The 27,461-nt window shown below is 45.2% G+C and overlaps 1 protein-coding gene across 7 annotated transcripts in view; it reads left to right on the top strand.

Moving 5' to 3' along the window:
* Window positions 1-27,461, top strand: part of Grip1 (glutamate receptor interacting protein 1) — a 664,532-nt gene that overhangs the window by 623,278 nt on the left and 13,793 nt on the right. For 5 of the 7 annotated variants that reach the window (XM_057757637.1, XM_057757634.1, XM_057757635.1 and 2 more), the window contains 6 exons: window positions 1,236-1,375; window positions 1,548-1,742; window positions 11,023-11,179; window positions 12,591-12,702; window positions 12,827-12,871; window positions 16,705-16,938. In XM_057757637.1, the coding sequence (XP_057613620.1) occupies window positions 1,236-1,375; window positions 1,548-1,742; window positions 11,023-11,179; window positions 12,591-12,702; window positions 12,827-12,871; window positions 16,705-16,938 (883 nt within the window). The remainder of the gene's footprint in view (window positions 1-1,235; window positions 1,376-1,547; window positions 1,743-11,022; window positions 11,180-12,590; window positions 12,703-12,826; window positions 12,872-16,704; window positions 16,939-27,461) is intronic. The other 2 variants (XM_057757638.1, XM_057757633.1) reach the window with 1 other exon arrangement.

Below are 27,461 nucleotides of genomic sequence, written 5' to 3'. Positions count from 1 at the left end.
TGTATCACCCAGACTGTGGTCCTAGAACAAACCCCACCCCGTCCCCTGCAACCCTCTAAACAGGTTTAATTCCTTCATTATCTGAATTTAAAGTGACCCAGTGCAGCCAAGACCTGGCATTCGTACATTAGGCTTGGCTCCTTATCTAAGGGTAAAGATCTTACTGTCAATCATCTACGGTCTTCTCCTGTTCTTTCTGATGCTTCCCAGCTCCCAACAATGACAGACAAAGTAAACATCAGAACTGCACATTCCAGTGTACTTTTTTAGATTGGATGAGGGTATAAAAGAGAAAGGTTAAATATATGGCTATTTGGTGTGTTCGTCAGTAAATTAATGTCTTTTCTGGGGCTAGGGAGATGGATGCCTTGGCGGAGCACCTGACTGAGCCAGCATGGAGGCTGAGTTTGCACCCAAAGCATCAGGGGTAGAAGTGGGTACCTATTACCACAGCTCAGTGTCAGCCAGTTTAGCCAAATTGATAAGCTGCAGTTTCAGTGACAGGCTGTGCCTTAAACAATAAAAAATCAATATAGATAGATGAGATAGATAGATAGATAGATAGATAGATAGATAGATAGATAGATAGATAGATAGATAGATAGATAGATAGATAGATAGATAGATAGGCAGAGAGAGAAGATAGATGATATATATACAGACAGATAGATTAGATAGCTAGATAGAAAATAGATAGAAAAATAGATGATAGATAGATAGATAGATAGATAGATAGATAGATAGATAGATAGATAGATAGATAGATAGATAGATATTTCCGAAATTTGTCTACACACAGCAGTCTTGTCCTTGTCTTATGGCGAGGTGAGCACCTCTCTGTAGTAAACACTTTAAAATTGTAGGAATCAGGGTGTCGCCTGCGGCACACTGCTGCATCTGTTGTTCCGCAGAGCTCATTCCTGGGAACCTGTAAGGTATTTACCAGATAACTGAGCTTTCTCAGAATTTAAGAAACATCCAAGACCATTCTCAAAACTTATTAAGACACGTTTTCTAATTTTATTCAAAATGAAAAAATAATTCCCAACAGATTCCATTACAGCATTTCCCAGGAGGAAGCTAAGTTTGAAGTTAAGAGACCTCCCCAAGTCTTTATTATAATTAATGTGCAGGCTTATTGGGAAAATTACCCCAGGAAGCAGACAGGGATTGAATCTACCTTCCCTGTCCCTGTCTGGTGTGTCTACCTTCCCTACCCCTGTCTGGTGTTGCAGGACTGGAGCAATCCATATTGGAGATCGAATCCTAGCCATCAACAGCAGCAGCTTGAAGGGGAAGCCTCTGAGTGAAGCTATCCACTTGCTCCAGATGGCAGGAGAGACTGTTACCCTGAAAATCAAGAAACAGACAGATGGTGAGTTAGACAAGAAGTCCCAATTAAGGATTTCCAGTGTGTTTCCTTTCCTAAAAGAATGTGCTTAGTGTCTGTATGTGTTTCTAGGGAAATAACCCACTAGCTAGAGTATTCGAGGATCTTTTCATTTGAATTTACACTGATACATACCCCCCTTTCCCTGTCTGTAAAGCCCAACCAGCATCAAGTCCCAAGAAGTTCCCCATCCCCAGCCACTCGAGTGACCTGGGAGACGGTGAAGAGGACTCCTCCACAATACAGAAGCCTGGCAAACTCTCCGACGTGTACCCTTCCACGGTGCCCAGCGTGGACAGTGCTGTGGATTCCTGGGATGGGTCTGGAATCGATGCCAGCTATGGGAGTCAAGGTATGGAAGATTCATCTCCGTTGCATGTGCAGAGTGCCTTTTGTTGACCCATATCTGCTTCAGTTGTGCCCACCCTGAACAACCTGAGCACTTCCACCCGCTAACCTAGAATTCTCTCCTTGGAAGACATGGCATTGATCATCCATGAATAGGCTTCTGATGGCCAAGTGGTCCATGTAGAAAGCTTAGGTGGATATGAAGCAGACCAACGGTAGGGCTAATGGAGATAGGTCCAGACCCCGTTGTGTTGTGGTTTTAGCAAGCATTTCACAAAAATAGGCAGGAGGATCTGAGCCTGTTAACAAGAGGGTTAAAAAGTGACCCCACTGATTCTTAGGCGTGCTTGGCTTGAACAAAAGCCCAGTTTTCCTTAGTCCTCATTGTTAGGGTGATGTGGTTGTGACATGGGAAGGTGTGTCGCAGATGTGTCTCCACAGACATCCTGCTGACACCCTAACAAAAACAGGTTGGAGAACAGGTCTGAGTATATATCCAGCTATCTCTCTTGTCAGTTCTAGTTCCTTTTGCTCAGCCTACCTTGGTTGTGTCATTCTCTGTCAAGTCATAAATAGGTGGGAAAAATTGAAATGACATATTTTTTGTTATTACATAGTCACAACATTGGAATTTGGTGGAGAAAATATGTCAAACATCTCAAGTAAAGTTAAAGATCAATTAGTGTGTGTGTGTATGTGCGTGTGTGTGTGTGTGTGTGTGTGTAATGAGTAGGAGCACAGAAGTGCAGGAGACCAGAGGTGTCCCATCTCCCTGGAGAGTGACAAGCAGTCATGAACCTCCTGATGTAAGTGCTAGGAACCAAACTCTGGTCTTCTGGCCATCTCTCCAGCCCCATCACAAATAAATTTAACCCTTCTTTTATCTGGCAATTCTTCCGAGTCATAATACTTTGTGACTTAGCCTTGTCACCCAATGGCACATTTGCAATGCCTGAAAATTCCTGGGACATAAGAAGATGCCAGATAAAAGGCCCTAGTCAAGTTTTATCACAGTAAATGGAGCTTATTTATTAGTGGGTATGTTGATTTACTCTTTACTATTGTGGAAACATTTTTACATACTTTTTGTGAGAAAAATTGATATTGATACCAATGGGGTCTGCCCTATAAGGCGACACATATAAACCCAGCTATTTCAGCCATTTGCACTGGAGCACCAGGACCATGACTGGCATATGAAATACGTGGTTCTCCTTCCTTAGTAAAAGTTTATGAATGAAACGTTTCAAAAATTTGAATGGTAGTCATAATATTACATTTAACACTGATACATTAGAATCTTTATAAAGCTAGAGAAGTTAAGAGGGAAGTGGAGATCGTGATGATGGATGGGCAGAGTTAAGATCATTTGAAAATGTAGCAATGCCTTGTATCAGTCGAATGCTTGAGTTAGCTAACGCTGTTCGCTGTTCACATGACGGCTCGCAGGCAGTCCCCATAAAGAAATGGTAAGTTGAAGGTTACTGTCGGTCATGGGTTCCAGTGTGAGGGGAAGATACAGAAGCCAGCTAGTCCAGCTAGCCTGACATCCGGTGTGGTCTATGGAGCACCGAGCTGACAAGCTCTCTCTGCTCTCCCTTTCTCCAGCAGCTCTGACAGCTCAGAAGTCCTGACTGTGTAAAGCTGAAATCTGTTCTGCCCTTGGTTTCTGTCAATTCTTCCTAGTCACAGTCTCAAGGTGATTCAGAACTGACTCCAGCCCCTTCCCCTTGGCAGCTCTTTCAGTTGCTGGATGATGTTATCGCTTCTTCCAAGTCTTTCCTTCTTCAAAGAAAATAGCCCAGTGTCTTTAATGGCTCTTCTACATAACCTATTTTTGAGCCTTTTTTTTTTTTTTTGGCTCGTGGCCTCTCTTCTCACTATCCTCAACTCTAACTCTGTGCTTACTCAAGCATAGCACTCAGAAACTAGTCCTTGTACGAGTGGCAGCTCAGAGCACAGCAAGCCTACCCTGTCCTCATGAGACAGCAGAGCCTGCCAGGGCCACCCACCGCAGCATGGGGGTTAGGACTGCTCCTTGTAGCCATTCAGTTTGAACTTGTTGTCCATCAAGACCTCAGAGTCTGGGTTTCTTAAGGCATCATGTGAAAACCAGGTGGATTTAGCTTTTTTTTTTTTTTTTGGATTTAGCTTTTGACTGTTTTTTTTTTTTGTTTGGCTTGTTTGGTTTTTTGTTTGTTTGGTTGGTTGGTTTTTTGTTTGTTTGGTTGGTTGATTGGTTGGTTGGTTTTGGTTTTTTGAGACAGGGTTTCTCTGTAACAGCCTTGGCTGTCTAAGAACTTGTTTTTGTAGAACAGGCTAGTTGTGAGCTCACAGAGACCCACCTGCCTCTGCCTCCCAAGTACAGTGATTAAAGGCATGCACCACCACTATCCAGCTAGCTTTTGATTGTTTATAACTGACTTTTTATAAACAAAGCATAATATGTACTTATTTTTCTCTTACTAATGAGCGTGCTCTGAGCTAGTCTTTCCTACGTGTCTCTCTAGCCCTGCAGTTCTCAACCTGTGGGTCCTGACCCCTTTGCGGGGAGGTCTCATATCAGATATCCTGCATAACATTTAAGCCACAATTTATAACAGTAGCAAAATTACAGTTATGAAGTAGCAATAAGATAATTTTATGGTCACCACAACATGAGGAACTGTATTAAAGGGTCGCAGCATTGGGGAGGTTGAGAGCTACTGCACTCAGCAGATTCTGTTCTGACCCAGAAAGACCTCACACATCTCTGTCTCCTTTAGCCTATAGCTGTCCCAGGTTTGCCGAACCCCCATGATGCAAAACAATGGGTGGCTTGAGTCAACACGTTCTTCATTGTGCCCCGCCACTCCACAAAAGTGTCCCACTTACTCGTTCAGCAGAGAGTTAAGGCTCAGTCTAAATGATCCAACACTAGAAGACCCAGGAGTTCACAAGTAAACAGATGACTACCAACAACCACAGGACGGAAAGATGAAACGATGGGCGAGACGCAAGGGCTGTAGAGTAAAGGGGCTGCAGGGGGACCCTCTTGATGTTACTGAGTGCTTCTAGGATACGAGCTTCTCCCGGCCATCTGTGGGGTGACTTCTCCTCTCCCCTTCTCTGATGCTCCAAGCCAGTCTCCTTCATCGGGATCTGGATCTTTGGGCCCTTAGGGTCTCAATTATTCCTTCTCCTAACTGAGGAAACCCTAATGGCTGTCCTGGGATATAGCCAGAGTCACTAAAAGGAGACAGTAAATGGTCACCTCCTGAACTCTCGTCCTCAGGGCAGTTGATGTACTCGTGGTCTCTTCACTCTCGGCTCTCAACTCATTCTGTCTGATTGCTTGAAGTCACTTTTACCATTTGTATTTTCCCTAGAAAAGGAGTCTTTTTAAATACAAGTTTAAATACATTTGCATATAATTAAGTAATCTCTTGATTAATTCTTTTGTTTTCTCAGTTTCTAAACACATTCCTAAAATACATTCCTTAATATATTTGTGTTACTAATGTTTCCATTATTAGATTATTAGTGTCTTGCTTTATTTTTTTCCCCAGAAACTGTCCGTTGTGTTTATTATTCCCACTCTGGGTCTTTTCTGAAGATGTAGTTCAGGGACGCAAACTCGTGTGCTGAGAGCGCAGGCTCGCCCAGCCCCCTGTGAGTGCAGGCTCGCCCAGCCCCCTGTGAGTGCAGGCTCGCCCAGCCCCCTGTGAGTGCAGGCTCGCCCAGCCCCTTGTGCTGAGAGCGCAGGCTGGCCCAGCCCCCTGTGAGTGCAGGCTCGCCCAGCCCCCTGTGCTGAGAGCGCAGGCTCGCCCAGCCCCCTGTGAGTGCAGGCTCGCCCAACCCCCTGTGCTGAGAGCACAGGCTCGCCCAGCCCCCTGTGAGTGCAGGCTCACCCAGCCCCCTGTGTTGCCTTCTCAGATGCTCTTCACTTTTCCTCAGGTCTCTGCACGCTCACATATGGCTTCCACCAACTCGCACAGTTTCCACCAAGTTCTGGTGTTTCTACTTCGCTCTCTAGTTTTATAGAAGATGGCTTTGATGTATATTTAATTTTTTTTGATATTCTATTTGGTCACCTTCAGCATTTGCTCTATGACAGGCTTTTTCTGTTACAATTTGGTTTTTTTTCCTCTCTCCCTCCCTCCCTTCCTCCCTCTTTCCTTTCTTCCCCTCTTCCCGCTCTTTTCTTTCTTTCTTTCTTTCTTTCTTTCTTTCTTTCTTTCTTTCTTTCTTTTTTTTTTTTTTTTGGTCTGTTTTTTGGAGACAGCGCTTTTCTGTACAACAGTCTAGCTGTCCTGGACCTAGCTTTATAGACCAGGCTAACCTCAAACTCATTGTGATCCACCTGCCTCTGCCTCCCAGTTGCTGGGAATTAAAGGCATGTTCTGCCATCACCCAGCGCCCCCCCCCCCAATTTTTTGTTAATAAACTTTGCATACAGCTTGTGACCGTCCTTTTATCACCCACCACCGCACTGAGTGAATCTACCCTGAGCTGGACGTTTGCTAGACGCTGAGCAAGCCGCATGCTCCCACTGTGTTCTAGGCTAGCCACCTCCAAGGGCTTCACGGTGGTGACAGGGTGAGGGCTTCACGGCCAGCGGCAAGCAGAAGCTGTGGCACTCACACAAGAACTGCTGCTCACCTGTCTCAGCCCTCTTCCTGTTCACCTGACTCCCCTGGAGATAGACAGGGCCCAGGGTCTGTGCTACTACCAGCCGGTTCAGTGCATCCTAAGGATCTAAGCAAGCCGTTGCTGCCTCTTCTCTGTCATGGCCTCTGTTTTGGCTGAGTGGGCCTCTGCAAGTCTCTGGCCAGAGACTTCTCTCAGCCCCATACCACCGCACACACCACCATTGCCACACATACCACTGCACACACACACACTTACTGCATGCACCAACATACACACACACACACCACAACACACACCACATATACCACACACACACACCACCACACACACCACACACACTACCATCACACACACACCACCACACACACACCAATACACACACCACAACACACACCTACACACACCATACATACCACACACACTACACACACACAGCACACACACACCACACACGCATAACACACACCATACATACACACCACACACACCACACAAACACCACACACACATACACACACACCACACAAACATAACACACACATACCACACACACACCACACACACGCCACACACACACCACCACACACATACACACAACACACACACTACCACACACACCACACACACACATCACACACATAACACACACCACACACACATACCACACACACTATACACACACACCATACACACACCACACACATAATACACACACCATACACACCACTACACACAACACACACACAACACACACACACTACATACACATCACACACACGCATACCACCACACATATACACCACACACATATACCATCACATACACCACACACATATACTAACATACATACATACACACCACACATACCACACACACCACACATGCACACCACACATACCACAAACACACCACACATACCACACACACATACACACACAGATGTCAGATATCTGAGAGTCAAAAGAGCTTTCCTCCGTCTGCCATTTTTCAAGCAGTTTTCATCCAGACATGTGAAATATTCATTGGCAAGAACAACTACAAATAGCCGCTCAAGCATATGATTTGATTTTCTTGTTCTTAACAAAACTGGGTCTTTGAAAACGAAATCTGGCCAAGATTGTCTGGCTTGCCTTCTTCTGCTAAAATTGGTTTCCAAAACTACAAGGAACAGCAAGACTTACAGCCCTCAAATTATAGACTCAGGGAGTAAATTCCCCAAGAGCATTTCAAACTTTCTGTGTAGGAGCCAGCGTCGTTTCGTTTCCTTTCCCCGTGAAGAACTGCTGGGAACTGAAGGGCGTGGATGGAAAACACACTCAGAAAAGCCAGTGTGACTGAGTTGGTTTGTCGGGACTCTACAAATATCTCAGATTTATTATCCCTAAAAATGAAAACCACCATGCCAGTGCGATTTAGAAGCACCTACATTTGTGAAGCTTTATCTTCCATTCTGCAAATAAATAAAATGAAACTTGGTGCTCAGCAGAAAGAACCAAAACTGCATTTTAAACCCCCATTACGACGCAAATTATAAACCTTGCTATTAAAACCAAGATGCAGACAAAATAAAGAGAGAGGGATAAAGGTTTCCAGTTCTGAAGGCAGTGATTACTTACAGCATAAATTTTTACAATTTATTTGATCAAAGTTTCACTTAAAATGCCATTTACAGAAGCTGGGCGATACTTCGACGGCTAAAGTGTCTTCCGCATAGGGAACTGAGTTGGGCTCTCCAGACCTACATTAAAACAAAGCAGTCAGGGGCATCCTTACACTGGAGAGGAAGGGAAGGCAGGAGTTCTAAGGCTTCAGATCCAGCCAAATGCCAGCCAGCAAGCTCCAGGTTTGGTGAGAAATCATGCCTTAAAAGACACAGGTGGAGAGCCTTTGAGGAAGATATTAAACCTAACTTTCTGGCATGCACAAAAATGCACATGCATGTGCATTCTCACACACAAACTCACCAACACACAAACACACACTCCTGCAAATGTAGTTTCCCACATCCTAAATGCATTTTAATTGCATTTACTGGCACTGCCATTCAATAAAAACAATATTTAATTATCTTTTACAGTTTACTTTTCGTTTGCAACAGCTTCAGTTTGTTCCCAGGGTAGAGGATCATTCCTCAGGATTTGTTACCTTCCCACATGTGAGGAACAGCTGGCTGTCACTCACCTAATTCCCCCACTTTAAGTCACAGTATTGACATGCTCCTGAGGCACTTAGGGGTTGCATTCAGCTGCTTATACGGGAGAACCAACATGTTTGCATCTCACCAAGGTGCAGATTTATTGACTCACAGTGTGACCCAGAGCCTGGCGAAGGCACGCAGTGCCTTAGTAGCATCAGGGCCCACGCATCTTACTGCTTCTACAGATTAGCATCTCTGGTGTCACCCATCACTGCTGCCTTTGTTACAGAGCCTCCATCAAGTCTGGAACACCACGCCTACGTTCTCACTTAACTCTGTCTTTGAGTGTCTAATCTCATAGTCCTGTCAGTGTTGTTTAGAAAAGCCAAATATAGTCATAGTCATAGACTCTCTCTCAAAAAAAAAAAAAAAAAAAAAAACGCTCAAATACCCCCAAATACCCTGTAGCTGGTTCTCTGATGTCACAAACTAAAGCCAAAGGCCTTGAATTTCCAATATAGAATACTTTGCAACTGGACCTTTCTAGGGTGCGCTTTACTCTGTTACAGCCCAAATTCTTCATTATTCTCTAAGTAAAATTTGGTCCCTAGTATAATAAATATCCTGAAACCTATTAGTATTTGCGTATGTTAATCCATCCTGTTCTTTATCAACCCAAAAAGTGTTGTGAAGTAAATGTTGGTGTTAGCTCTAAAGTGTGTGTGTGTGTACGGGCGTGTTCCTGCAAAGGTGAGTGCACAGGCTAAAGAAGCTAAGCCTATCCTGCAGCCAGAACCAGGGTACTTTTTCCAAGTCCTAACAGTGACATGATTTCAGTTTTAAAGACATAGACATATTAAAACTGGTATATATAAAACTCTGTGGTGCTTTGAGATCTATGCTTCTAAATACTTAGCACTTTTATCCCTAGGGGTCATTTCCTGGTTCAAATAGTTACCAGTGATTCAACTGTTTGACTTGCATTTCCAACACCTGGAATAAGAGTTTTAAGGATTCTTCTGAGAAGTCTCCTGGCCATGGGAATGGTCAGGGCATCTCACAGACTATATCCAGCTTACCACACAGCCCAGTGGCAGTGGGAGAGGATGAACAGAGACAGCAATGGGTCAAGAGATTGTCCCTCGTAGCTAATCAGGTGACTTACCTTCCCCCTGAAGGGAGGAACACATGTAGGTAGTAAGAGAGACCAGATTATCTTCTTAGGTAGAGAGAATGTATTGATGGCTTTCGGGGTAAGCGCAGCCCTTACTATGAGTGTGTCTTCACCGTTACTCTTTCCAGCTTCCCAGCCCCTAGACCTAACCAGTACTGGCATGCTAACTTCATGCTCTCATTTGGCCATATTTTGACCCCTTTTGTGACCCAAGTTCTAACCCCTAAATAGTGAAAATAGGGGTCGAGGGCTGTTCGTGACGTTGAATTCCTTAAATACAGTAAGACACACGTCTGCTAAGCCATATGTGTGTGTACACAACCTGAGAAAATGGACTAAGAAATGTGTGATAATTACCATATAGGCTGTGGAGTCAGCCCTATGCAAATGCCCTTGATTTCTCAGGTGAACCCCAACAAGTATACCGAAAAGCTATATACTCCACCACATATGTGAAGATGCCCTCTAAATGCTTTCCTCAACATGATTGCAAAGGATGTAATTTCTCTTGTTATAAATACCCTTCAAGTCTATTACTGTCAAAATCTCGGTGTTACAGACTTAGCCAAAATTCAAGGGGGATGTATATTGCATAACCTAATTGTTCCCCAACCCCCCATCAGGCTCATTAGACTTAACTCCTCCCCCAACCAGGAAACACAATCTTTGTTTTGCTATTCAGATAAACATGCTAACGTTCAAGCTTCCTCTCCCTGATATCGTCCTTACTTCTGACTTTCAGAGAGAGGCAGACGGCAGGGCAATATGAAGTGATAAATGCCTTCCCCTGAGTTTGCCTGGTTCAACTATGACCCAGCCTCTGGGTGCCCTTTCCTCAGGAGCACGGCTTTTCCACCCTGGCCCTGGATTTGGCAGCTTACGCTATGATCCTGAGACTCCAGGCCAAGCACCCTCAAGGGTTTAAATTAAGTGAGAAATGAGTCTTGTCACTGAAACATGGTGGGACGGCTGTGAACAGAGAAGTGAGAAACAAGAACGTGTTGGTCCAGAGCTGTGTCAGCCAAGGCAGTGTGGGAAGATGGAGGTGTGCGTATGGCCCTGGAGGACCTGAAAACTGGTTCCCCTGAAGCTGTGACTTGAAGCCCCCGAAGGCGTAGATACTACAAAGCCTTCAACTTCGTCTTTTAATTGCAAATATTCATAGTACCGTAGCTGGCTGTGAAGAAAGCCCTCAGAGCACTGAGGCAGGATGAGTACCACCACAAGCTTGATGCTGTTCCTGCTGGCACTCACTAGCCCACCCTCTTCTGGCCAATGATGTCGTAGCTCAACAAATGCAACAGTCCTCACGCCGGCTCTTATGCCTTGCTTCTGTTTCAGGTACCACTTTTCAGACTTCAGGATACAATTTCAACACCTATGATTGGAGGAGTCCAAAACAAAGAGGCAGCCTGTCCCCGGTCCCCAAGCCTCGAAGCCAGACTTATCCAGATGTGGGGCTGAGTAACGAAGACTGGGATCGGTCCACGGCCAGCGGGTAAGGTTGCCCCCTCCACATCCACTTCGGCGCTGTCCGAGGTGACTTCCAGATCTCAGTGGGAGGAGCTGCGCCTCTCTGCACCCAGTGGACCTTGTGAAGCCGCCACTTTAACCATCCACATCAGCCACATAGGACGTGTGCCCGCCTATGGATAGCCGAGGAGGGCCAGGCAACAGTGCAGTTTCCCGGAGTAGCCGTGGGGGACACCAGCTTCTAGGAGCCGTGTTCTTTCCTTGGCAAGCAGCTCCTTTCCCTTCTCCCACAGGCAGTTTCACAGCCACGTGTAAGAAACACTTGCTTTGAGACAGAGTCTCACATGGAGCCCCAGGCTCACCTGAAACTCCCCTTTGCCACAGACTCCCATCGGTGTCTGCCACCAGTCCCAGACAAAAGAACCATAGAGGTGTGTGTGTGTGTGTGTGTGTGTGTGTGTGTGTGTACACTCACACATGTGCCTGCGCAACCACAGGAACCCATCTACTCAGAGCTCACTACTTAGACTAGATTGACTGCCAGCAGCCCCTGGGATCCACTGGTCTCTGCCTTCCCAGGGCTGGGATTTAGTGTGTGCTTCCACATAGGTTCTGGGTATTAGCCTCGGGTGCTCATACTTCCAGGGCGAGCACTTGACTGATTAAGCCATTCCCTCAGCCCAAGTTCTGTCCTTCCTTAATGAAGAAGTATATCTCAGCTGGAGACATGGCTCAGAGGTTAAGAGCACTGGCTGCTCTTCCAGAGGTCCTGAGTTCAATTCCCAACAGCCACTCGGTGGCTCACAGCCATCTATAATGAGATCTGATGCCTTCTTCTGGCATGCAGGCATACGTGCAGATAAAACACTATATACATAATTAATAAATATATTTTAAAAAGAAGTATATCTTAGGGTTGGTTCCTTATCAAAATAGTTTTAAGAAAGCATAAAAAGTGAAGGCATGTATTTGTTTATAATGATTTTATATATTCTTAGGCGAGCTTAGTTCTCCCCTATAGATGGAACATATTCCCATGGTGCCATCTGCCCCAGCCCAGCCACACTGATGCAGCCACAGGTACTCTGAAAGCCAGCAGTAGTGACGAAGGCCATTTAATTCTGCATGCCACTTCACACTCTAACATATCAGAGATGCCTTTAGTTGGAGGCCACAATCCAAAGAAAGCCTGGTGAAAGTGGATCCTTTCTTTCCTCTTTTTGTGGAAAGTGAGAAGAAATATTTGATGTACAGAAGTATATGTTCATGTGTGTGTGCAAGTTTGTATGCATGTGTGCACTCTGTGTATGTGTGTGTGTGTATGCGTACAAGTTTGTATGCATGTGTACACTCTGTGTGTGTTTGTGTGTGTATGTGCGCACCCACACACAAGCACACGCATTTTCCTTAACCCAGAATGTGTTTCTTACTGGCAGCTTCGCAGGGGCCTCAGACAGTGCAGAGGCCGAACAAGAGGAAAACTTCTGGTCTCAAGCACTGGAGGACCTGGAGACCTGTGGCCAGTCGGGGATCCTGAGAGAACTTGAGGTAGCCTTGGTCCCGCTGCTTAATCTTATTTCTACATTCATTTTTGGTTTTTGTTTTGTTTTTGGTCCTTTTATGTTTGCATTGATCACAGCAGTTCATTTAAAAGCTTTAACCCTTTCCACAGGAGAAAGCTGACAGGCGTGTGTCATTGAGAAACATGACTCTCTTGGTAGCTACCCTTTCTGTTTATACTTTTGCTTGTGAAGCTGCCTCCCCTGCCCTTGCCTTCCAGACAGCAGTTTGATTTTATACAATGCAGTTCTTACTGACTTGTGGCTTCCGCCATTGCTCCCCTGCTAATCCTGACTGTACCTGTTTCCCACCAAATCGCTAAGGAGCCAGCCCAGACTCCCAACAGTGGTGCATTTCATTCTCTAGCTGCTTCAGAAAGGTTTCTTTGGCATGTTTTCATCTGTACCTGGTATAGAAATTAATTTGACCGTCAAGAGGAACATAAGAGGAAACACAATTATATTTGGTTTTCCCCTTAAGTTGTTAGTCATGTGGCTGTTTAAAAAGACCAGTCTATGTGATAAGCAGGCAAAAGATTACTCCCTGCTTTTGCTGATCATTGGAAATCTTCATTCTGTATTAGCTCCACCCGACTCTGAGGAGGAACAGGTTGGATTGTAACAGCTGAACTCTGGGCAATTTCTTAAAGCCATGAATCTGCTGACAGTATTCAGACTTAGTCTGGGAAGGCCTGGAATGTTTCCTTTTATGTTCTTTTAAAGTTTCTAAGCTGTAAAATGTAAAGTGGTGGAAGTCCCATTTTTGTTTGATGTCATATGAGGTCCCCAAGTCACTCTAAGGAATGCGAATGGCACAACCGGGCGGAACTCTTGCAATTCTAAACTGGTTATTCATCTTTATATTATTTTGCTTCTCAACTGCATGTGTGGATACTTTATGTGATTCTAATGTTTGTGAATCTGCAAAGCGAACTCTAAGGAGAGTGGTAGTTTGGATTTATAGACACCATAGATGACGTGGCATGAATTTTGGCTTCAGAGCACAGTTAAAGGACCTGGGTATGGATAGACTTATAAAATTTAAAGTAATTTGTGAGATATTGATTTCAGTTTTCTAAAAGAGCACAATTCTTAAATGCCAGCTGGTTTATTTAAGCTCTTACCACCCCGTGTATGTAGAATGGGCGCGTGACACAGGCTGAATAAGGAACACAATTGATAGTTCTTGAGCCAATGCCCTCACCTGACTTACTTTGGCTCCCGTTCCTTTCCCATTTTGATACCTTTCTCCTGTGGAACTCACTCTTCTTGCAGCTTCTTTTACATTGTGCACATTGAAGGTCCTATAAAAGGTAACTCGATGAGCCTGGGCCATTACCTGGACTCTGAGTTAGCTCATGAAAACTACGGGCCATGGAAGTGTGTTACAACGGCCTGTAGGTTCCTCCTTCATAGCTTTGCATCATGGTGTGGGCCTGGAAATTACAGGTGCAGAGAAGAAAGGGGCTGAGCTTTAAGCCAAGGAGAAGTTACATTTTCAGCTAGGAAGAATGCACCACCAGGTTCGTATATTAGAGTCATATTTATACTAGTATTACAAAAACTTTAAACATTTTTTAAATAAATTATGTTCTCTTGATTGAGACAGCCCCTAGATATTTTTTATTGAAGCTAGAGTCCTCTCAATGAAATTTACCTTCAACAGCAAAAGCAAACTACGGAGTTTATGAATATGGATTAGCTAAACTGATTGTGATTAAAATGAGAACTTATTAATTATTTTCATTATTACTAGCAATAATTTAGGTTTAACTTTAGCACCGAAAAATATACAGCCTTCCATGAAGCTTAAAAACTCAAATTAAGACTTTGAACAATTTTAAACCTCCCTTACCAGCTTTTGCTTGTATAAAGAAAAGAATTGCCAGGCGGTGGTGTTGCACACCTCTGATTGCAACTTGGGAGGCAGAAGCAAGTGGATCTCTATGATTTCGAAACCAGCCTGGTTTACAGAGTGCGTTCCAGGACAGCCAGGGCTACACAGAGAAACACTGTCTTGAAAAATCAAAATAAAATAGAAATTATAGTGATCTAATATTTGACATAATGTTAATAAAGAACCTAATGTTTAATGAGTGCAATAAAACTCAAGTACTGAGTTTGCTATTTCTTAATGAATGCTATTTTAACTATTTTAAGAGAAAAAAGTCTAATCAGATGTCTGAACCTAAATTGTATTTGTACTTTAACTTTTATAATCATTTTTAGATGCTGTTAATTCCCTTGGAGTTTAGTGTAAGTGGGCTCATGGTTTGAAAACTTGAACAAGGAGCTGTTCTTACCTCTCCTCTTGGCCACGGGACTCTAGTAAAACCCATTGGCAATGTCTCCTCCAGCAGCTTAGACTCATCAAAGCCAGAATGTCAGCCCTCAGACTCAGTCATGGATTTATTTCCCACATGCTTCCTGTGGATCTCACAAAAAATGAGAAGGAAAAATAGATATAAATAAAGCAGATAAAGGTTCTAAGTAGGAAAGAACAATGAAAGACGGTCACCACTGCAGAAAAAAAAAAAAAAACCATTAGGTTCTGTCAGTTACCACAGACTAAAGACAGAAGTGATGTATGTAAGCGCCATCAAATGAAAGGCCTCCCATGAAACCAACATAGCTGGCCATATAGAGGCGTCAATAAACCTCACAAAGGTATTTCTCAGAAGTATGTAATACTATAGATGCCTACATTTGCTTAAATATTAGAGACTTTTTACCTACAAAGGGGAAGTTTATGTGGCCAGGAAAGGCAGAGTCAGTTAGGCAAGGAGCAAGATTGCAACAGACAGCTGGGGTTGCCATTACCAGACTCACGACAAGATCCAGAACCCATATGTCCAGCTTCTTCTTCCCACTGTGAAGGAATGAGACAGAGTTCAACAGATCAGGTTTTTGTTGCTTCCGGCTTTTTCATTAATGTAAACAAGCCACATATTATTTATTCACATGGGTATGGACATAATTTCTGTTTCTAGAATTTCAGGCACATATACCAGTACATACTTTCGTATAAGCCTCGTAAAAAGTATAGAGAGATGGCCACAGTCCTGGTTTTAGAGTGCTGGCACTGTCTGGCATGAAAAATGCCCATTTCCATCATGATACTGCTTGTAAACCCTCTTTTGTTCTAGTTCTGAGATTCAGGGATGCAATCTTGCCATTGCTTATGTATTATTCAGGGAATATATTTGAAGCGGAGCAAACTTCGCTTTCATTGGTAAAATCCAATCCAAGTCTCAGAGTTGAGCAATGATTGAATTGAGCAAATGGTTGAATCCTATATAAAAGGGTAATTTTTTAAAGCCTCTCTGAGAATATTACACAGAGATCATTTCTAAGAAACACTATCTATGCCATGAGATGTAGAAGTCAAATGCTGATGGATATTAAAAGATGCATCTGTAAGTTTCTAAGGCAAGTCAGTGGGCCAGAGGTAGGATGGTCTTAACAGTATCAGGCTGGAAGTGCTAGGAGACCTTTTGCCTCTGCGTCAATCAGTCATCCCGTTCCAGCCTACTGTTGGAGCCAAAGGCAGCATTACAGACAGCAGCAGCCTGGTCTTCACTGTGAAGCTCTCCGGCCAGTTCTCTAAGACACACTGAAGATGGCTTCATGAATCCCAAGCTCTTACCGTCAACTTGGTGCGAAGTTGGTGCTTAAAATGAAAGTGCAGTGTGCACTAAGTTAGAATTGGAGCTTTTCAGTTTGCCTCAGCATTGCTAGGGGTGGTATTTGATTAAATAAACTCAAGGGCTTAAGTACTTCCATTGGATTCAAGATGTGCGTTCTAAATGTAATTGCAAAGCATGTTCCAGATTTTCATAGTTCAGCTAGTGCGTCCATTCTCCAGCCTTTGGTTATGCCCTGAAGACACCATATTTTGACTGGGCAGAGGGAGAATTGTGCTTAACGTTGAGCAAGCAAACCCTTTCCTTTTCTGTGGTTTAATTGTCTCTGAAAATTGTCAATGCCACAGGCAACAATCATGTCGGGGAGCACCATGAGTTTGAATCATGAGGCTCCAACGGCCCGCACTCAACTGGGGCGGCAGGCCAGCTTCCAGGAACGGAGCAGCTCACGGCCACACTACAGCCAAACTACTCGCAGCAACACTCTGCCTTCAGATGTGGGCAGGAAGTCAGTAACCCTGAGGAAAATGAAGCAAGAAATTAAGGAGATCATGTCCCCAACTCCCGTGGAGCTTCACAAGGTCAGTAGACTCTCTCGTCCTTCTTCCCTGATGTCGCCAGCCATTCTACAGGGCACTGTTGCTCTGATGCAAGCTCAGCCGTGACTTCTTCTGTGGGCTCAGCCAAAGAGAGACCACAGAGTTGAAAGGCAAAGCCCCGGAGACTGACTTCTTCAAACATGTCCCCTGGGAGGATTAACCTGGAAAGTGGGGGAGATTAATTTTTCAGGTGACGTGCTTATCAAAAACTTGATCAAAATCTTACAAAATTCTAATGTTACATAGAGCTTTGAAGAATTAGTCTGTGCTCACTGAAAGGTGGATGGGCTTTTACATATCCTGTGTTCATCTCTTCACTGAAAAGAGGCCTAAAGTTCTCTGTAAGCTGATGCAGGAGTCCCTTCTATATGCTGTGAATATGTTTTATTACCATTGGTTAATGAAGAAGCTGCTTTGGCCAATGGCTCAGGCATATTTCTAGCTAGCTCTTACATCTCAAATTAATACATTTCTATTAATCTATGTATCACCATGAGGCTGTGGCTTACCTGTAATGTTCTGGTATCTTTCTCCTTCAGCAGCTACAAGGTGTCTCCTTGACTCCGCCTACTCTGTCTATCTCTGTTTTGATTTTCCACCTGACTTTACTCTGCTAAGCCACTGGCTAAACAGCTTTATTCTTCAACTAATAAGAGCAACATATATACAGAAAGACATCCCATATCAGTAAGCAGGCTTACTCCTCAATTACATGCCTACATTAGATGGGGAAATTTTCAACAAAACGTTAGAAATCTGGGTCAGGACAGCGTGAACCCTGGTTATGTTCCATGGTGAATTACAATATTGTCCACTTCATGGAAAAAATTATCACATTTAGTCACACTCCAGAGCTGCCTGCAGAGTTCAAGTGATGCAATTATGCGGGCAATTCCCTGGCCTGCGTGAGCAGTGGTGGTTGGGAGGTGTCTCTGGCTTATTCAGCTAGCCACGGTACCTGATGCTTTTCCAGTAGATGAGGATATATAAAAAGTAACAACTACAACCCCACTTTTCATGAGAACCAAGGTGCTCCCTCAAAATGATACTGATAAAGTGATACTCACGTATCAGGTCAAAAGGAATTAACGGGACCCTACTCCCTTTTCCACTGATGGTTTCAGTTTCCCTAACTACCCTACAAAGCAGAGCTATCTGTTTTGTAGCTGACAGTTCACGATGGGGGAAGATGATGCAATGGGAGCTCTGATTCTGCTTCCTTACCACACATTTGTTGAAGGAGCTGCAGGCTGCATTCCTGCCACCCAGCTCCTGGCTGCCTGGCTAGCTTATGCCCCAAATAACAACACACAAACTGTATTCATATAAACACTGCTTAGCCCATTTCTATTAATGTGTGTAGCACCACGAGGCACGCTTACCAGGAAGATTCTAGCCTACGTCCATCCTGGGTCGGAGCTTCATGGCGCCTGCCCCAGAGAGGAGAGCTATCGAGTCTGAGCTCACTTCCTCTTTCTTCCAGCATTCTGTTCTGTTTACTCTGCCCACCTAAAGGCTGGCCTATCAAATGGGCCAAGGCAGTTTCTTTATTAGCCAATGACCTTCCTCCATCACACATGGTCCATTCTCTTGACATACAGACTGTGTAGACTGTGTATACATTCCATCGGAGGATGCACTGTCTATCCGTGGGAAGCACAGAATCTAGTGGGAAAACATCTTGGAAACAATGGGATGATAGTGGGATCAGCCCAATGACAGTAGCAAGCCTGGGTAGCCTCGGAGTGCAGAAGGTGAAGGAAATGGGAAGTGCCTCCTAGACGTATTGACGGTGCAGAGGGGATGGAGGTGGAGAGACATTCCAGGCCCAGAAAGAAGTATATGCAAAGGGCTATCAAACAGCACAGTGTATTTTGGGCAGGAAAATATTCTCATGTGACCAGGGTTCTTTGCATTAGGAGAATTTCAGAAAAGCAAAGATGCTTCTGGCATTTTATTATTAGAATCAAGAGTGAGCCCACTGTGCAGTTTAGCCTGTGTGTCTGGTTGTCCTAAATACATCGCCTTGGTAACTCACATATCCTAACTCGAAGATGGACATATACCATCATGCTGTAGGAAATCGCAAAGGCTACATGCTCAGTGCTAACTCTGCTATGCCAAGAAGAAACCCAACCCTCCTCATTCACTTGGTTGTGTGTGAACACTGCCTTTCCCTCTTCTCTCAGCTTCCACCCAAGCCAAGAAAACCATGTTTGTTTACCTCCTCTTCTTTAGCCTCAAAGAAATACCAACATGCAAGTACCTATTGAATTCTGTCCATCTGCTGCGTATTTCTGACCCTCACAATAGACACATACTATTTTGAGTTGACACATTAGTCTCACTTATACAATAAGTTGCAGCCATGAAATTGACTTTTTTTTTCCAGAGTGAAGCTATCTCTACAAAGACAGCTGCTTATGGCCCAGGAACATAAATGTCTTGTCTCCCCATCGTCCCCGGGCTGAAAGCATTCAGCAAAAATCATGATAGTAAACTGGATGTGGATGTCGTTATAACTGAGAGTTTTTAGTGAGGCTCTACTGAAACACAAATCTTATTTAAAAAGAAAACTGTATCACACACTTATTAATGTAACAGAAGGCAGTGGGTCCGTTGGCACATTTGTGTACCAGGGTGTGAAATGGGGGGGTCGTGAAATGATGGGCACAAATGGGTCAGTGTGGCCTCATAAATGTAACGTTGCTTTTTCGCCTTTGTGTCAATCATCTCTCCTCAATAGTTGTTAGAAGTCCATTTTGCTGGTTGATTTTCTTTCTTCTAAACTTGTCCCCAACAAAATGGGGCTCTCTACAGCTAAGTGATGCTCTAAGATTAGAGCCTCCCAGAGTATCTAGTTAAGATGCGGCCTCCAGAGTATCTAGTTAAGATGTGGCCTCCAGAGTATCTAGTTAAGATGAGGCCTCCAGAGTATCTAGTTAAGATGCGGCCTCCAGAGTATCTAGTTAAGATGCGGCCTCCAGAGTATCTAGTTAAGATGCGGCCTCCCTGAATATCTAGTAGAGATGAGGCCTGTGGGCTGATGCTGTGGAGTTCTTGGGGCAGCTTATGAGAACATCTCAGGTACCTTCAGGTGAATGTGGTTACCCCAATAGGCCATCCAGTAATTGAGAATGAAATGGATCTTAACAAACAGACTGACCTCAGAGTCAAGACCCTTGGTTGTGCCTCTGTCTTATATGCGTGTGTCTTTGAGTACCTGGCGTCATGGGAAAGCATGCTAACATGGTGATGGTTTTAGTCCATTCTCATTGCTGTGATAGAATGTCTGATGGAAACTGGTTGTGGAAAGAAAGGTTTAGTTTTGTTCATGTGTCAGAGAATGCAGTCAATGGTTTCAGAGGATGAAGCCCAGCCCTGTAGGTGTGGCGTGTCTGAAATATTCTCTTTTCATCATGGACCAGAAAGCATAGATCAGTTCAGGAGGCAGCCAGTAATAAAATGTTCCTACAGACCAGCAATCTACTTCTCCCAGCCAGGCACCACTTTTTATGGTTTCTGCAGCCTTCCAAAATATTGCCAGCATCTGGGATCATTCAAATAGTGATGTCATGGGGAACATTGTGGATTCAAACCATAACACTGATAGAATAAAGTTACCTTCCTTCGGATCCTGCCTGCCTGTCATAAGCCTTTGTCAGAATGTAGTGGCAGCATGGAGAATAAGCCACAGAATTAGGCAACTCCCCTCCCTCCTTAGGTTGAAGATAACCCAGCTAGCTAGAGTCTGCACAAATGCTCATTTTCAATCCCTGAAAAGTCATAGAAGAGGAATTTCCCAGTGGCTATTGAGGTCGGAGTGAATAGGGTAGGTGACACAAATGGCTCTGAACAAACTTGGTGTTATTTTTCTGTTTTAGTCTTTCTGGTGGTTGTCACTTGGCTAAAGTTTGGGCCCATTTATGTCCAGATTGGATGAAGATAGGATGAATGAATAGACACACATTGTAAGAAAGATATGGAAAGTAAAAACTCAGGGGGTGGGTCGTTCACATCTCCTTCATACTTGTTCACTTGTCTGCTAGTTTCTTGACTGTGATGGGGGACTGTTGTGGAATATTAGTTATAGGTGTGTTACACTCTTATATGCTGTTGAATATTTGTTTAATGATACAAAGATGTGTCACATCCTTTATATTGTGTTTAACTCTGTGAAACTGTGTTACTTTGCCTGCCTAAAACATCTGATTGGTCTAATAAAGAACTGAATGGCCAATAGAAAGGCAGGAGAAAGGATAGGCAGGGCTGGCAGGCAGAGAGGATAAATGGGAGGAGAAATCTTGGAAGAAGAGATCAAGGAGTGACAAAAGGAGGAGAGGAGGATGCAAGGGGCCAGCCACCCAGCTACACAGCCTCTGGCCAACCAGCCATCCAGTCTCCCGGCCACCCAGCCATCCAGCCACCCAGTCACCCAGCCACCCAGTCTCCCGGCCACCCAGCCACCCAGCCACCCAGCTACACAGCCTCTGGCCAACCAGCCATCCAGCTACACAGCCACCCAGCCATCCAGCCACCCAGTCACCCAGCCACCCAGTCTCCCGGCTACCCAGCCACCCAGCTACACAGCCTCTGGCCAACCAGCCATCCAGCTACACAGCCACCCAATCATCCAGCCATCCAGCCACCCAGCCACCCAGCCACCCAGCTACACAGCCTCTGGCCAACCAGCCATCCAGTCTCCCGGCCACCCAGCCATCCAGCCACCCAGTCACCCAGCCACCCAGTCTCCCGGCTACCCAGCCCCCCAGACACCCAGCTACACAGCCTCTGGCCAACCAGCCATCCAGCTACACAGCCACCCAATCATCCAGCCATCCAGCCACCCAGTCTCCCGGTTACCCAGCCACCCATTCACCCAGCTACACAGCCTCTGGCCACACAGCCACCCAGACACCAGGACACCCAGCCACCCAGACACCCAGACACCCAGTCTCCCGGCCACCCAGCCACCCAGCCACCCAGCCACCCAGCTACACAGCAAGACACAGAGTAAGAAGTAAAGAAAGGTATATAGAATGGAGAAAGACAAAAGCCTAGGGGGAAAAGATAGATGGATAATTTAAGAAAAACAAGCCATGCTAACGTCAGACATTTATAAGAAAGAATAAGTTTCTGTGTGATTTATTTGGGAGCTGGCTGGCAGGCCCCAAAAAGAGCCAAAGATGTAAAAAGAGTAAAACTATGAACTACAGCTTACAACTGGATGGGTTACCAACTGGATGGAGCTGAGAGACACCTGGGATCTTTGTAAACACACCTTTGAGTGTTTCAGGGCATTTCTATAAACAGATAATGAGGGCTTTGACTTAATGGATGGGCATAATCTATTCATAGATTCAAAATCTGAATAAGTTTTTGGGAGGTGGTAGGACCATGGAAGAGGAAACCTAGTTAGAGAAAACAGATGAGGCTTTGAAGGACACATCTGGTCCTAACATTTCTCTTTCAAGACATGTTCTTGTACAGCTCAGGATGGCTTCAAATTCATGTAGCCTGAAATATCTGGTCCTCGGGATGGAGGTGGGTGGTCCTTGGACTTCCCACAGGGCAGGGAACCCTGATTGCTCTTCGGGCTGACGAGGGAGGGAGACTTGATTGGGGGAGGGGGAGGGAAATGGGAGGTGGTGGTGGGGAGGAGGCAGAAATCTTTAATAAATAAATAAATTAATTTAAAAAAAAACAATGTAGCCTCTCAAAAATAAAACACTGCCCACAAGGGGAAAAAAAAAAAGAAATATCTGGTCCTCCTGTTCTAACCAACCATTGCTGGGATTACAGGTGTGTGTCACGTGATTCCTGGTTTTATGTGGTGCTAGGGGTGGGACTGGGGGCTTCATGCATGCTAGACAAGCACACAGCCAGAGCTGAGCTCCATCCCTGGCCTTTGGTCCCCTGTGTATGTCCTGCCTCACTGCAGATCCGGAATCAGCGCAGTCCCAAAGACTGACACAGGAAGCTGAAGTGCATCCTCCCTTACAGTGGCCACAGTGGCATGAAACCCAGGCAGATGTCTCAATTTCCTCTCAATCCATTGTTTCCTCCTCATTTTCTACCCATGCCTTCGCTACATTCTCCCAGACACCATTCTTCAGTCACTGAATTGATTCTGAGAGTTACTAATCCCAGACAACAGTCTGAGGAGTGATGGACAGTTGAGCTACAGAGAAGGGATGACTGTCACTGTGGGGTGCTTGTCAAAGTACACACTGTCTGTGTTCTCAGGGACTAGGGCAAGGAGCACTTACATTTTAACCACCCTGTCAGTGAATTCTCTTGAGGACTAAAGATTGGGAATCACCCACAAAAGTTTCTCTAGCTCTGTTTTAGTAAAATCCCAGACCACAGGCGGAGGAGAGGAGGGCTCTGTTTCAGGCCTGGAGTGTCTGTGTTTTTATCTTTCAGATGAGTTCTGTTTTGTGCTGCAGCTTATCATACACACACTTTCTCTTTGCAGATAAGGAACGTGTGGTCCTAGCTACAGCTCATTGATAATCCTCCTGCTTTCTCTTTGAAATCTTAAACATCCTTTGGTGGCCACTTGATTTATTTCTGAGCTGAATCACAGGCTCTGCACACCTTCAGGCAAAAGCTGCTCTTTTGCAAGGTGACAAGGTCCCCACATTCAGCCCAGCTGAACTTTACAAATAATTCATATTGACCCTCATTTGCTCCCCCACCATGCAAGATTTTCAGCAGAAGTATACAACTGAATTATATGCAACTATTCATATTTATCTTTTTATAGCAGGATTCTAAAATACTTGTCCTGGGTCTTTTATTCAAGAGTGCTGATGGTGCAGCACCAGGCCATTGGAGTCAGTCCTAGGAAGCACTGGCTTTCCCTCAACCGGGTTCATCATGCATTTGCAGGCTGAGTTTTCTTGGAGCGGAACTGGTGTGGTGGCACTGTCTTATTCCAGGGACAGAGTGCTGTGGTCAACAGCAGCTTCTTCTGTAACCTTCTCCCCAAGACAGGAACAGGCTCCAGGCTTGGCACTAGGAGAAAAATAAAAGGGAAATACATATCTCATTCCTGCACATGAAATATAAAACTCTTTCTTGCACATGAAATATGTACCTCTTTCTTGCTCATGGCTCTTTCTTCGCTAAGTATTTGAAGGCCCCACAAAAGATTACAGGAGTCTGTGCCAGGCAAAAGAGCTCCCCAGGGCTGGTGCAGGACTGCCCGCTGCAGAAATCAATGGGAGCCAAAAGCAACTCAGTGGCTGTATGAACTTGTTATCTGTAGCTCTGCCTTGCTGGGCTCCTTTCTGCAGAAGTGGAGAGAGTGTGGATTTGAGTTTCCACACTTCACAAGCAGGGAGCAGAACCACCTGTGAGCAGGGCCACCTGGTACGGGGGACAGAGACCTTACACAGCACGTGTTCCCAGGTTCAGTCAACTGCCCGAACTTGAGTAAGTGCCAAAGACCTGGAGCCACCGAGGATGAACAGCAGACCCAGAGAATGAAGGCAGTGGCTCCTTGACTGTCACTGTATCAGCCTGGCACACAGACACTCCCCTGTCGTGACAAGGGCAGACAATAGTGGGGACACTGTTGAAGAAACAACCAGGACTGGGGAGTTTGGGTCACAGGTTTCAGTTACATAGCGTGCCTGGCAAACTGCTTCCCCACAGTTGTGGGTTTGTTCTTTTAAACCTTAAAACAAAATGCTTGTTTCTTATGACAGTAATAATGGCAGCAGATGGCAAAGCTTGTTTAAAAAGCACCCAGGAGGTGTCTGTATCAGTTCCTGGAGCAAGAGTTCTCCAGCAGCGTCACTCTGCTTAGGGACTGTCTTTGGCACACTGTCTTTCACAAAGAGTGATGCCCAAAGCATCCGCACTCCGCCAGGCAGAGCTCACGTGGTGTCTTATGTTTGGTGAGTTGTCCACGTCCACAGTCCAAGGAAGGTGAGTTAATGGAGCTGACATCCCCACGTCTCAGATGACCTTGAGCAGTCCTGCGAGACGGGCTTGCTAGACAGTGCGCCTTGCTGCTATTTCTGATTCCTTTTCTGTCATGGAGCCATCTCTCTGATGTCCCTGCATATCTCTGTTATGATTGATTTATGGGTTGTAGAATTTTATGTCATCTATGACATGCTCATTTAAAATAGTCAGTTGCCTGAAGGTCTTTCTGTTATCCTGGCTTCCACGTTCTGGAGGACGAGCCTTCTGTCTCTGCTCCTCCATATTGCATTAGCATGGCTCTCGTCCAGGAGTGTTACGGTCCTTGAAGGCATAACAGTGTAGCCAAGGCTTGGGTTTTTCTCCCTTTAAGATGGGATTTATGTAATCTTTCCTTGTCTGCGGCCCTTTGCAATGTCAGTCTGCAGGAATCCATCTCCAGTGAGGAAATAAAATCAAGACAGTTGGTACATTGCTCAGTAGGAGCCTAGTGAGTTCCAATTTGTCACACACATGCACGCACACACACTCATGCACACACACACACTCACACACACATACACACACACACGACAGTAGCCATGAGCTCTAATCCCCACCAGCGCAGTATGAGTGGATGGTGTGTCTCTGACAAGAGCTGACAGTTGCTTCCTGAATCAAGGGGACCCTGTGGGTCTACGGGAATTAGAGATCTGTGACTTGGAGAGGAATAAGAAAGGACTTACAGCTCAGGAAACCAAGCTAGAGTGACCGCGAACCTAGGAAGCAGAGACTGAGTGCAGAACGCTAGCACCATGAGCAAACATCAGACAGTTCTGAGAAGAGATGTGAGGAACAGGTGCCCATGCCCACAGTCACCCAGCTCAGGAGCAGCTGAGGCAAGACAAAAGTCCAAAGACATGGCAAGCCATTACTTGGGGACCATCAGCTCCCGTGGCTGGGTTCAACTCTTGGTTTTTCTGTGAAGTAAATGCATTATGAAGGTGCCCTATGGCGACCAAAAAAAGCAGTTGTTTATACACCACAGTTCTTCTGAAGGGTCGCCCTCACTCAGAGGGAACTAAGTTCTCCAGGACCAAGTCAGCCCCATTGCCAACGCACGGAGCTAGCATCCTGGATCCTGATCTTACAGCCCAGCGCTCGATGCTACAGGATGCCAAAAAGCAGCAGGAGGCCATATCAGAAGCAGCTGGCCTTTCTCTCCTCTGCCAAGGGTACTCCCCTGATGGAAGTAGCAGATGCCTTTTTGGCCCAATTTGTTTGGAAATCCAGGAGTTTTTAGTGACATAAGGAGAGACACTTCCTTCCTCTTGGACTTCAGAGTTGGTTTAGAAGATGAAGTCTTATTATATTTTATTTTATTCTTCTCTAAGATCTGCAGGTAAGGTAGGACCATCCTCAGATCTGGCATTGCTTGAACCGTCTTGCTTAAAGGAAGCGTGGCTGCCCCAGTAGTGTGTGCCGGGGGCAATCTCAAGTGCCTGCTGACTTCCACAGAGATCAGCATTGTCTTTGAGGGCTAGATGAACTTTCATTGTCACAAAAGACGGAGCTTTAAGAAGGCTGTCAGGGCTCAGGAACTGATTCCAGGGTGGTTGTCACTTACTGTGACTTGCTCAAGATGCTGCACTGGGTTGCCCTTGAAAGGGGATGAATTGGCTCTGATTAAAGCATCAAGCATTGATTTCTGATCTCTACCTGAGGACATGGCTCAGACAAGCAGTGAAATTTGGATGAAAAACGTAAAACAAGGCTGAATTTGAATCTCAGCAGCCTCCCCCCATCCCCCAGCCCCTCACCTGCCCCACCCCCGGCCGCCTACCACAGGTATAACTCCTGCTCGGGCCTTAGACTTTGAAGCAGCTGCATCAAGAGCGGGGGCACAGACTGGGCCGAAGTCCACTGACCTGTACCCATGCTCACAGTTTTATTCTTAAGATGCTGATTGGCTCTTTTAGAACAGAAAAAAAAAAAAAACCTATCAACTGTGTTAATGCCTCAGTTTACCCAGAGGCCTCTCCTGATAGAGATCCTACAAGATAAACTATGCTCACATGGGCTAGAGTAGACCGCAAACACAGCTGGCTTCTAGATGTCCGTCTTCAGAGAGCAGGATTTTGTGTGATGTTCCTGGGTAACCACAAGAGGGCACAGAGGGAAAAATGGCAGAGAATGGGATACATAATTCATCTTCTGTTGAGCAGTTGAAAATGAATAAAGGCTGCCTAGCCAGCGAGAGGATTTTTTTTTTTTTTTTTTTTTGAGACAGGGTTTCTCTGTAGCTTTGGAGCCTGTCCTGGAACTCCCTTTGTAGACCAGGCTGGCCTCGAACTCACAGAGATCCGCCTGCCTCTGCCTCCCAAGTGCTGGGATTAAAGACGTGCGCCACCACCGCCCGGCGCGAGAGGATTTTTTATGCGAACAGAAATCATGATTTGGTCGAAGACACCCAGCAAATGAGGTCACATACTCCAGGATTGGATCCTAGCGCGTTTGAGTAAGATCAAAGAAATCCCTCCATCAGCTGCTTCCAGGCTCAGAGACCTAATTAGAAGAAAGGATGATTTTCC

The sequence above is a fragment of the Chionomys nivalis genome, chromosome 25, assembly GCF_950005125.1.
Source record: "Chionomys nivalis chromosome 25, mChiNiv1.1, whole genome shotgun sequence".
Lineage (NCBI taxonomy): Eukaryota > Metazoa > Chordata > Mammalia > Rodentia > Cricetidae > Chionomys > Chionomys nivalis.
This window is presented reverse-complemented; position numbering and strand designations above follow the sequence as displayed.